Raw genomic sequence first — 12,547 nt, forward strand, 5'->3', positions numbered from 1 at the left:
AGCTACTAACTGTAGATTATAAATGGGTTTCATATATTTTTTTCACCGCAAAAATTCCAACAACGAACTCGTGCATGACAGCGTAAACTTGCTGGCAATAAATATTTGAAAATATTATATCATAAAAGAAGAAAATGTATGTAGAAGATGTTGGGTATGGAGGTATGGTATATAATGGAGTTAGAAACTGAAAAAACGAAGGGGAAAGTGTTGGCTTTCACATGCATGCCCAAGGTGTGACCAGTTCTTTGCATTAAAGAATGACACGGAATCAATTGAAATTCAGATAAGTTTGTTGGCAGTTGAGACCTCATTCATTCATTCTTACTATAAAAGTATCACTATACCACCCCTCCCCCCTCTTCAATTCAAATCCATTTCTCATCTCTCTATCTCTATAATGGAGTTGTTTTCCTCTTCCCTCACTGCTACTACTATACTACTCTATGTAGTAACGCCATTATTGTACTTGTGCTTCCTTGTGTGGAAGGTGGTGAATCACAAAAGGGACCATGAATGCTACATTTTAGGGTATCAATGCTACAGGCCAGGCGATGATAGAAAGCTTGGAACTCAATGCAGCGGCAGCATCATATCCAGGAACAAAACCTTGGCTCTCAACGACTTCAAGTTCCTTCTCAAAGCCATTGTCAGCTCCGGCATTGGCGAAGAAACTTACGTTCCAAGGAACTTCCTCCAAGGCCGCGAGTCTAACCCTACCATAAACGACGCCGTTTCGGAAATGGACGAGTTTTTTCACGACTCGATCGCCAAACTCCTCGCCAAAACCGGCGTCTCCGCCTCCGACATCGACGTCCTAGTGGTCAACGTCTCCATGTTCCCGTCAGTGCCGTCGCTGACTTCAAGAATCATCAACCACTACAAGATGAGGGACGACGTGAAGGCTTTCAACCTCACCGGCATGGGGTGCAGTGCAAGCTTGGTATCTCTTGACGTAGTCCAGAACATTCTCAAGTCGCAGAGAAACAAGTGTGCTTTGTTGGTTACTTCAGAGTCCTTGAGCCCTAACTGGTACTCAGGGAACGACAGATCCATGGTCCTCGCCAATTGTTTGTTTCGAACCGGAGGATGCGCTATTCTTTTGAGTAACAAGAGTTGGTTGAAGCAGAAAGCCATATTCAAGCTCAAGTGCTTGGTGAGAACCCACCATGGCGCCAAAGATGATGCATACGGTTGTTGCAACCAAAAGGAGGACGATGAAGGTAGGCTTGGGTTCTACCTAGGGAAGAATCTCCCTAAGGCAGCAACAAGAGCCTTTGTTGACAATTTAAGAGTCTTATCCCCCAAGATTTTACCAGCTAGGGAGATGCTTAGATTCTTAGTCGTTTCCCTCCTCAGAAAATTTAAATCTGTCACGTCAGCACCTAAAGTAGCAGCTCTAGCAACAAACACAAAATATGGTAATAAATCGCCTTTGAATTTAAAGACCGGAGTAGATCATTTCTGTTTGCACACCGGAGGGAAGGCGGTTATTGATGGGATAGGGATGAGTTTGGATCTGAGTGAGTATGATCTGGAGCCGGCGAGGATGACGCTGCACCGGTTTGGGAACACGTCAGCAAGCAGCTTGTGGTATGTGTTAGCGTACATGGAAGCTAAGAGGAGGCTCAAGAGAGGGGACAGGGTATTGATGATAAGCTTTGGTGCGGGATTTAAATGTAACAGCTGTTTGTGGCAAGTAATGAAGGATGTTGAGGATAGGAATGTGTGGGATGAATGCATTGATCAGTATCCACCACACTCCCTTGCCAACCCCTTCATGGAGCAGTACGGTTGGATCAATGCTGTTCAGGATCCAACCAACTTCAACCTTCTTAGTCAACCTGCTACTAACTAATCACATATCATTTCTCCTTAATTAATCGCCACTATTATTCATCATCATCATCGCTGAAGAGTTACATTAGTTGTCTTAATGTGAAGTTGATATTTGAAAACTGATAAATGAAAACAACTTCACATGAAAACAATTTGTTTTCACCTTCATTGTCATTCTGAAGTTTAAGATCTCTTGATGACAGGTAACAATGTTAATTAATTACAGTGCTTAGCTTCTTCATTCTCTGGATTACTACATTTTTCTGTAAACTATATATTATACTATATTGCTGTATGTTGAATATTAATCCCTTAAGGTGTGATGGGCTATGTTAGTTTCGATTTGTGGATTAGTCAAGACTATATAACACACACAATCGAAAGGGTTTTGTGGTTTCCTTTTCCTAGTTTTCGTTTCTCGTTTGTTTAAATTGCTAGGTTCGTTGTAGCAATAATCAGTTTCCATTTTAGTCAAAACATATTAACAAAACAGTTCTTGTACTTTCCAAAATTTATTACGTGTACGATGTTCATTAATAGAGTACTATAATTAGTTTTGATTATTGGACCCGATGGATGTGCATATTTTGTTTTCTTAACTCAACTTTTTATTTTGAACAATAATACGATATATATTTATTTATTCTTTACAATATATAGTTGCTTGTATTTTTTCATGTAGATTTGAAAGTTAATGTATATATAGACACATTTTTGTGTCTAATTATATTAATTTTTAAGTACGTATACCTAGAAATGTAAAAGCAGTAATACATATATAGTTATCCGAATTTTGTCCACAGTAATATAATTAAGAGTGATGCATGTTATTTAGATCATAAACTCCTGAAAACCTTTAAACAAGCAGAAACAAATTAAAGGGAGTATTGTTCCCTGAAATTAAAGAATGGATTTTTGCTAGGATTGCTTTTTCGTTAACTAGGTACAAGCTAAGCTAATGAGTGTTTTCACATATCTTTCTCACTTAGTTACAAATAAATAGGAAGGAATACCTTAGCTTGAAGCACTTTCTTATGCATGCCAAAAGTAGTATTATCAGAAATTAAATAATCACACATAATCTACTCTCCCTGCGAAAAATGGGCCATATATATGCCCACTTGTCGGTAGTCATTATTATTATTGTTTGTTACAATAATGAATATTGTTGTAAAATTACGTTTTTTAAAAAGAAGTATATAAATAGTTATATTTTTAATGTATTTTTTAAATAAGAATTTTTTTCATATTTATTTAAATTTGATACTATGTTATATGTTTTTTTTTAATTTAAACTAATAAAAAAAACACGTAAATATTCTGATCGTCTCTGCCTATCAAATATATTCTAACTTTTGCCACAAGTGTCATGCATGATATGAAGGAATGCCTAAGGACCATATATATAAATTCGTCGTATAAAATGAAATTTAAGGAGACATTATATGATATAGCAGAATACTAAATGTATGGAACTGAACTAATGAAGAGTTAGGGTTGAAATATATAATACAAATGGTTTCGTGAAGTGCCTTTCAAATTCATTGGATGATGATGAAGTCAATAAATGTATATGTAGAGGAACATTCATATATGGAAAAACATGGTGACGGGACGACCCATTACTCACTGGACAACTGGCCTCAACAGACATACATTAAATTTCTAACACAGTAGTTCAGATTTCAGAACCAGAATTTACTGCCATCCATCCTTCCTTGAAACTGGCTTTACTCAGTGATTGCTCATTGTAAAATAATTTTCCAAACAACTAACATTTTAACTGTAGTGGGACTAATCTCTTTGATTTTTGTACTTCACATGAAAACACTAAAACACTTAATAAAAAAATTGTGATAAAATCACCCATCATAAAAATTTAAATTGATAAAAAAATAACATATGAATGATTATATATATATATATATATTTATTTAATTTTTTTTAAACAATTTTTTTTAAGTTTGATTTTTTGCATAGACTTTTTTTTAAATTTATTTTGCATTATTTTTTTATTATTAGAATTCTAATATTATATCATAAAATTATTTATTTTAAAAAATTACATTAATTAAAAAAATACAACATAAATAATTATATATCTAACAAAAATTTGGGCTGAAATGCTAGGTTTTTTCATCCTATACTGCTTGAACTTAATATATATATTTTGGGGTAAATTTTAGCCTACCCTTTCTATAATAACATGTAATTTGCCCTATGTGACATGTCATCTTTTAATTGGTTGCTATGTTAACTATGGTTAAATTATTGGTAATTAAATTATAGCCCAAAGTGGGTGATTATATAATTAAATACCTCCAAATTTAATTTTAATGCCAGAAATCCCATATCATCATCACCATCACCATCATCATCATCATTATCATCATTATTTTCATTTTCTTTTTCTTCTTCCCCTTCTACATACACTATCATCATAAAAAGCCATCATAATCGATTTCACGTTCTTAAATTTTAAGATTTTCTGAATTTCGCAAACGTAAACTTAGTCTCACCTGGACTAGGTTCACAAAACAAAAGCAGTTTTTATAACTAAACACAAAGAACACAAAACACAGAACACGACCTTACTTGAACAGGATCTGTTCTATAGGCTCATACATCTGTATCCTTGAGTTCTAAGAAGACTTTGGTTGAACTATGACCGTGAGGTCAGAGCGTGATTAATTGTTCCAAAGCGCATGCCATCTGAACGGTGGAGGATCGTTCGCGCTACGTCGAGATGGTCTCACGGTGTTCTGACAGACTCAAATATTTTTTTCCTGGCCATTTAATTAGTTATTTTCTCTAAATACTTAGTGTGTGTTTGGATTACAGTTTACAAACGGGAGTTTGAAAAAAATTAATTTTGCAAACTTGATTTTGATGAAAAGTAAGTTTGTATTAAGTGATTTATGTTTGGCAATATTTATATCAAAATGAATTATAGTTAAATAAATGTTGTTTGGATTACACTATTCAAAATCACTTTTAGATACAAAATTACTAAAATAGACATCAACTTAAATAATTTTTGTATATTATTTTAATTTAGATATTTGAATAGATGTTATTAATTAATTCTATAATAAAATTAATATTTATACACTAAGATAAAAATAATATATAAAAATTGACAAAATATACTTTTAATTAAAACTAACAAAATATAAATTTTAGAGAGTACTAAAAATAATAAAAAAATTAAATATTTATTTTGGTAGTAATTGAAATAAATCAAAAAAAATTATGATTTTTTTATACAGTATATTTTTAGTACTCTTAGTACTCTTTTTTAGTATGTTATAATTTTTTATTATTATTATTTACAATTAATTTTTTGTTTAATTTACTTTCTTAATAGGATCAATATATTATATTAAAAAAAATAAAAATAATATAAAAAAATTATAATTATAAAAGTGTATAATATCAAATAAATAATTAATAAAAAAATAGTAAATAATAGAAAAAGATAGTTCATATAAACAAAAATAATATAAATAATACAATAGTATGCATAAAGGATAAAATTGGTAATAAATAAATAAAGATTGAGTATTGATGGCTAAAAGCCCATTGGTGAAACGCAGAAGCTTAAAATTGTTGCTTCTTGAAAACGTGGTTTTGAATGCAAAATCACTTCTGCGTTCATCAAAAATTTGCCAAACCAAAAATTACAGCTTTCAAGATATCTAAACGTACTTCTTCTCTTTGAACGTGGTTGCCAAACACACCCTTATTTCCTGGTTCATCAAAATATGGAACACCCAATAAGTTGATTTTTTCCTTCAATTTCAGAGAGAAATAGGACTGGGGTAAATTGAATTTCTACACAATAATAAAAATATAACTTTATTTTTTAATGTTTATAGAAATTATATATTTATCTCTCTTATAAAAATATTTAATTACAAAATTACTCTACTTTAGTTAACATATTAACTCTTATTGAGTTAAATTAACTCAAACTAAAACTAAGCAATTAAAGCATATCACATCACGAGGGGTAATTTACATGTTGAAATAGAGGGGGTTGGGTAGAACTCACCATATTTTGGTACCACAAACACCTAGCTGTTCATTTTTATATTTGACGCGCCTCTCTTTTCTTTACAAATCAAAACTTGAATAATATACAAATCTATCGTGATGGGTGAAAATAATGTGATTTTCTTTTCTTGTTGACGTGAGTAAAAAACATGAACGATCATGCGTTACGTTATTAATTGCACTTTTTTGCACATTTTATTTTCTTCTTTATTCGTACATTTTCTAACGGCCAAGTCCTATGTGGTAGCTATCTCTTTCGTGCATATTAATTGCACGACGACCAACTTGGCTGTGATTTGGTGGAACATGCAGATATATATAGGGTTTATATATATATACTACGTTCATGTACAGCATAGTATAATAACTGATTAGCTATCAGTATTATTATGTTATCTTTTTTTTTTTTGGTCTTGGTAATTGATATTATTATGTTATCAATGTAGTCGTTCCTTTCAAAATTAAAATTTTTGTACGGAATTTACTTCTTGATTAAAAAAAAAAAAAGAAGAACACCAGAAAGTTGGGTATGCCATTTGTAGGCAATGCCCATTATTGTAAAAGGAATATAGGGTTCTACATTGGAAGCAACAGCATATAGTGACATATTATGGTTCAGGGAGATCTATATGACTTGGTGCTACTAGTCAAGCTTCCAAATTTTGAAATCTGAGTGGGACAGAGCAGAGCTGTGTGGTCAAAATACCAAAAAAAAAAAGGTGGAGGTGGAGAACGGGTTATTTAATTTTTACCCCTGAAAAGATGTAGAGCACGTGAAAAAACAAGGTAGTAAAATTCAAAATGTTTTTAAATAATATATAATACTACTATATATTTGCCATTTAATTAAAAAAAAGATATAGTTTTATATTTTCTATCTTGGTCAGCGAATCTGCAGATGCCAAAATCCGAAGGCAATGTTATGACAAGGGGCGTGGGATGAATTAATTACACATACATTTGAAGAACGCATCGAGCAATAAATGAAAAATAAAGTGACTGTGCAGTGGGATATGGCTGTATTCAGATTAAGACAAATACTTGGTCGAGTTTTTGGTGCAGTAACAATCCATTTATCTCGTGATCAGCAACTAGATTTAAATTTAAAATTTGGTTGAGACTAAGATAGGAATTGAATTTTTAAAAGTGCTGCATGTGTAATTATGTAGTGTGCATGAATTTGTGATAATGCAATGTCTAAAAGTGGAAGCTATTCAACTCATTAGACTAAAAAAAAAGATAAATATATTAAAAAAACCTTTTTTTTTTTAAACATACACATATAGGCTACGTATTAAAATAAAATTTTAATTATTTTATTTTTTATCAATGATTTCTAAAATAAAAAAAAGAAAAATATATTAAAAAATACATATAATATTTTCTTTAATTTTTCATATGCATTAAGAATAAAAAAAATCAAAAGTGGTTTTAACCATTTTTGACTTTTGAGTGTGTATTTACGAGTGTATTAATTTCTCTTGTATGCTTAGATTAAAATTGAAAATTTATTATTTTTCTGGGCATAACAGTGAAAATTATTGTTTCCCTATTACCAATTTTCTTCTAGTTTTTGGTAGTTTGTGCCTTTGTGAGATTAAGCCCATAAGAAATTTTTCTTGTGCTTTGGTCTATGTGCAGTTTTTGGTTTCCCTACCTGTGAAATCTTGAAGCTTACACGGCGGATTGAATAGATGGTAATTAACTTAAAGCCCAATGGACTTGAAACTTGAAAGTGCTTTCTAAACACAAGAGCCCAATGCATATGATATAGCTAGTTTACTTGGTCAACAAGTGACACTTTGGTAGTAAAATTAGATTGGTGCAGTGCAGGCGTGTAGCAGGTAGTAGGGGTGTTCAAATTCAAACTGATTTAAATTAAATCGTTCAACCAATTCAATATAAACCGAAAATTGATTAAAATCGCACTAATTCAGATTTGATTGGATTCTATTTTTTGGAAACTGCTGGATCGGATCGGATTTCGGATCTACTTTTCATAACCAATCTATTCCAATTCAAACCGCACAATGTACTATAATATTATTATTTTATTATTATATTTACAATTACACTTATAACATGTTCAATTTATTATACATTTTTATGTTATTCATGTATTATTATTATTTAATAAATATTTTATGTCCAAAATGTTATTTATTTATTTATTTTAACTAACCTATAATTTTATTTCTATTGTTATGTTATTGTTGACTTTTTAAGATATTGTTGAGACTTGTTATGTCATTGTTAATTAATTAAAATTTGATATTGAGACTTGTTATATGTATTTAATGTTTTTAATTTACAAAACCGCAAATTCAATCCAATCCAAACCGCTTAAAATTGGATCGGATCGGATCGGATATTTTTAAAAACATCATCCAATCCAAACCGTACCGCAAGTAAATTAACGTTCGGATTAGATGAGTTTTTGGCTCAAAATCGATCCAAACCGCACCGCGAACACTCCTAGCAGTTAGTTTACTAGTCTGTTTAAATAAATATCAAAAATTCGAATTTGTACATACAGTAACTCATTGGCCAATAGTAGACCCTTAAATAGAGTTTAATATCGTGGCAGATTAGTCTTTGATCTACTGGATTAGAAGATACCGTAGAAAATAAAAAATATTAGAGTAATTTTTCAGAAGGGACTAATATAAATATATATATATATATAATTCTAGAATACGAAAAAAATAAAATTAAATAGGACTAATATAAAAAGTAAAAAGTTATATACATAAAAGATTTTAAATTGGAGATCCATTGCCCCTTCAAATGTATGAGGCTCCGCCCCTGTTCAAGATTACAATTCTTTCAATTCAACTAATGTTGATGTTCACAAACATTGTATTATTTGAAACTGATGACCATTATGCTCAAGACTGTTTTTGCATGTATATATATGCTAATTATTTATAGTATCTTCTTGTTAACAATGTACGCCTACAATTAGTTAATAATATGGGAAGGTTTTCACATGTTCCAATGTATTACAGTGGAACAAAGCTATACCAGAGACAAAACGGTTGCAGGTAATTTATTTGTCGTGTTATATATAGTGTAATTCCAAACTTATCCTGAGCTAAGAAAGCAAAATACAAAAAGGATAGTAAGGAAGCCGATACGCAAAATTGTATTTGGCTATAAACGGCTTTAAGCCGATGGGCTGAATGGTATTGGATTGTTATTGATGTTTCTTTTACCCAAACCCAACTCTTTTTTTCACTAGAACACATGACATGTAGATTTCTTAGCTGGTGAAAGCCCATGCCTTTGTTCCTTCAATGTATTGAAGGATATTGTTACAAGGTCGCAGCAGCTGCAGAAAAAGCGGGGTAGGCGGAGCTTCAATTAATACCAAAAATCGGGATACTAGAACGAAGGGAGCAAAGATTAACAAGCTTTGGCGGGGAGGAGAACTGTGGAGTGAAGCGGTAACTTAACCTCTGATGCGGAGCTTCTTGCCAAGTTGAAGCTAACAGAGAGACCTGATGCAGATTTCATGAATCAGATCACGCCTTGATTCCAAAGTTGAGGATGAACCGGAAAGTGAAATTAAACATGTTCATGTCAGGTAGGCCATGGGAGCTTGTCTCTTGGTGGTAGAATTCGACGCTTTTGGAGAGAAGATCAAATTGGAGTTTGGATGGGTTGGGTTATGGGTTGAGTTATGGGTTTAGATAAGGTTTTGGGCTTAGCCCAAGCCAAAAGAAAGGTCTTGTTACAAAAAGAGCAAGGGTCTAGTAATGATACCTAAGCGGCGACCATTTGTGAAATGGGATGAAACACACTGTGTCATTATATAAGAAGATGAAGTCCTCAAAATCATCAGTGTAGTTATTGTTTTCTCAAGTTTGTTTGTTGTGAACTTCACTGGCAGATCGGTTGTAGCTGGAAAAAATGGAAGCCAGCAGCAGTGTCGTCCAGGACGCATGGTTATGGAGTGGTTCGAGAAAAGTTTTTTTGACGGAAGAAGGCAATGTTGCTGATGTTAACATGCAGGTATGTGTGACTTTTAACGCTGTAATACCATTTCCATATGTTGCTGTGCATATGTGATTTACTACAAAACTATTTATGTGGATGTATTGAACTGATTTATGTGGATGTATTGAACTGCTATTGCATAAAAAGATTTGATTCACTGTTACAGTTTTTTGTGTTACAGTCACATTTTTATCAGCTTGGTTAGTTTATTAGTTTAGTCAATTTATCAGAAGTTAAATTTTGCAATAATGTACAGGTCAAATTTTTTGTGTTACTTATTTTTTGACATTTTAGTTTAGTTCAAATAACAAACCAATTGGTATCTGTTCGGAGTCAATGTCACAGGCTTAAAGAACATGTTACATGTTTGGATGAAAATTAATAAATAAAATAAAATTATTGGAGAAAATTTTTTTAGATAAAATCACTGTATAAGATTTTTAGGAATGGTTAAATTGCTTTTTTAAACATACACATATTACCTTAAATTATTTTTTTATTTAGTTATCTCTTGTTGATATGATTACGTATTCATGTATATAAACTATTGTAAAATACGTAATTCTTAATTAGAGAACTAAGAACTAATATATTTTATAAAAAAATTAATATCAAAAAAACTAGTTTCTACAAAGAGATACATAAAATGAATGGGTCCTTTATCATTTTTGTTTGAGTAAACAAATGTTATATATGTACTCTCGTGTACTCTGTGTTTATATTTTGATGGACATGTATACCCAAAACAAATACTGCCTATACGTCTGTAATGATTTATTGGAGTAATTTTTTGAAAAAGTTAAGAATATTACTGTAGAATCAAAATTTGAAGTATTGATTTATTATTTGAAATGATTGTCAAATTATTCAAAGAAAATCTTATTTGCATTCATTTTTTGTTAACACTAAATCTACTCACTTATATCTGTTATAAAATGGACTCTAGATTTCAAACAAGAGCAGTAAAAATAAGTTGATATATATTATCAACATTCAAAATGTAAGAAATTTTTTTATTATCTCAAATATAGTGCATGAGATTCAATAATGAATAGTGTAAGATTCAGAAAAAGGCAACTTATTTTCTTATCAAACAAAAGCAAGTTATTTTCTTAAATGTCCCATTTAAGATTCATAATTTTGTTTTTTATTTTTTTAGAGTTGAACTGAAAATAACTTTAAAAAAAAGAGGTCAAATTTACCTATATTTGATCAACTCAAGTTCTTTACCTTGAGACTTAATTTGTGCGTTACTTTGCATTTCACTTCATCAAATAAAATAACATTAATACTTCAAACTTCACTTGCAAGGAATCAAATATGATCACCGTAAAAAATTATTATTTAGGATAAATTAAAGACATTCAATGAAAGCATAATGGAATATTTATCATTTTTTTTTATTTTCTAAATTGTGAAATTCTTTTATTTTGCCTAGGTGAGATCAAAGAAATGTGATTACTTAAAATATTTACATGGGTAGTATTTATACGTTATCCATTTGATAGTAAAATATATATCCAATTATATATTATTAAGACAATAAAAATTATTTATTTATATTTACTGTCTGAATAATTATAAAAAGACAACAAAATAAACTATTTTATCTTTTTACTTTTTGACTATTTCTAAAAAAATAAGGTCTTTTTAAATTTATATTTTGAACTAACACATTTAAAAGATGAAGACAAAGATAAATATTTATGACATTTAAGTAAAATTTATCTTTTATAAATTATTTCTCAATAAGATAGATAGATATTTATTGTGTACTTTTATAATTTAGTATTTTAAATGTATTTCTTATTAATTTTATTTTAACAAAAAATTAATGATATAAATAAAGTTAGGACAATATTAAAATGATAGAAAATATTTAATTAACAAAATAAAGTCTGAATAATATAATTTAAAAAAATTATTTTAAATAAAAAATAATAGGAAAGCAGCTGAACATGCACGATAGTATCTGTTGAGCCGCTAATTTCTATGTAAATTTAATTCACCAAATTCAAATTACCTTCTCTGATGTTAAATCAAATTAATCTTATTCGAATTAATAAGATAAATGGGAACTCGAAATTGATAACTTTGATTTATGAAGGAATAAAATTTGATACAAGTAAATCGACACATGTAAATTTACTTGAGTCTAGATATGTTGATTTACTCGTATCGAATTTTATTTCTTCATAAATCGAAATAACCAATTTCGATTTATATCATTTATCCAACTAATTCGACTTACATTGATTCAATTTAATACGAAAAAATATAATTCGAATTTCATGAATTCGATTTACATAAAAATATATATATATAAGATGCATATAATGTTTTTTTATTTAGGACTTTCATATAATATTTAAATTTGTTTAGTTTATTAATTAGATTTATCTATAAAAAAATGAGACTCACCTACATGTTACATGTCCCTGTTTGTGCTTTTCATCACGTAATACTGTGTCCGTCTTTAAAAAAAATTAAACAAGGAGAAACATTAGTAAAGATGAATTTAAACAACATAAATATAACAACTAATTTTAAATCAAACTTTAATTATTCATAATAAAAAAATAATAAATTATTCAATATTCACTTCTCATGCAATGTGAGTTTTTAACGTCTACCTCAACAATATTAGCAATAA

At 30.1% G+C, this 12,547-nt stretch overlaps 1 protein-coding gene and 1 pseudogene across 1 annotated transcript; both read left to right on the forward strand.

The window, feature by feature from the left end:
• The first annotated feature begins 400 nt into the window (after positions 1-400).
• LOC130945691 (3-ketoacyl-CoA synthase 12-like) lies at positions 401-1,858 on the forward strand. The gene has a single exon (XM_057874393.1). It carries the CDS (start codon positions 401-403, stop codon positions 1,856-1,858), a length of 1,458 nt encoding a protein of 485 aa, XP_057730376.1.
• A 2,566-nt stretch (positions 1,859-4,424) lies between these two features.
• Positions 4,425-4,611, forward strand: LOC130947164 (small nucleolar RNA U3; annotated as a pseudogene).
• Positions 4,612-12,547: the final 7,936 nt, after the last annotated feature.

The sequence above is a fragment of the Arachis stenosperma genome, chromosome 8 (assembly GCF_014773155.1).
Source record: "Arachis stenosperma cultivar V10309 chromosome 8, arast.V10309.gnm1.PFL2, whole genome shotgun sequence".
NCBI lineage: Eukaryota > Viridiplantae > Streptophyta > Magnoliopsida > Fabales > Fabaceae > Arachis > Arachis stenosperma.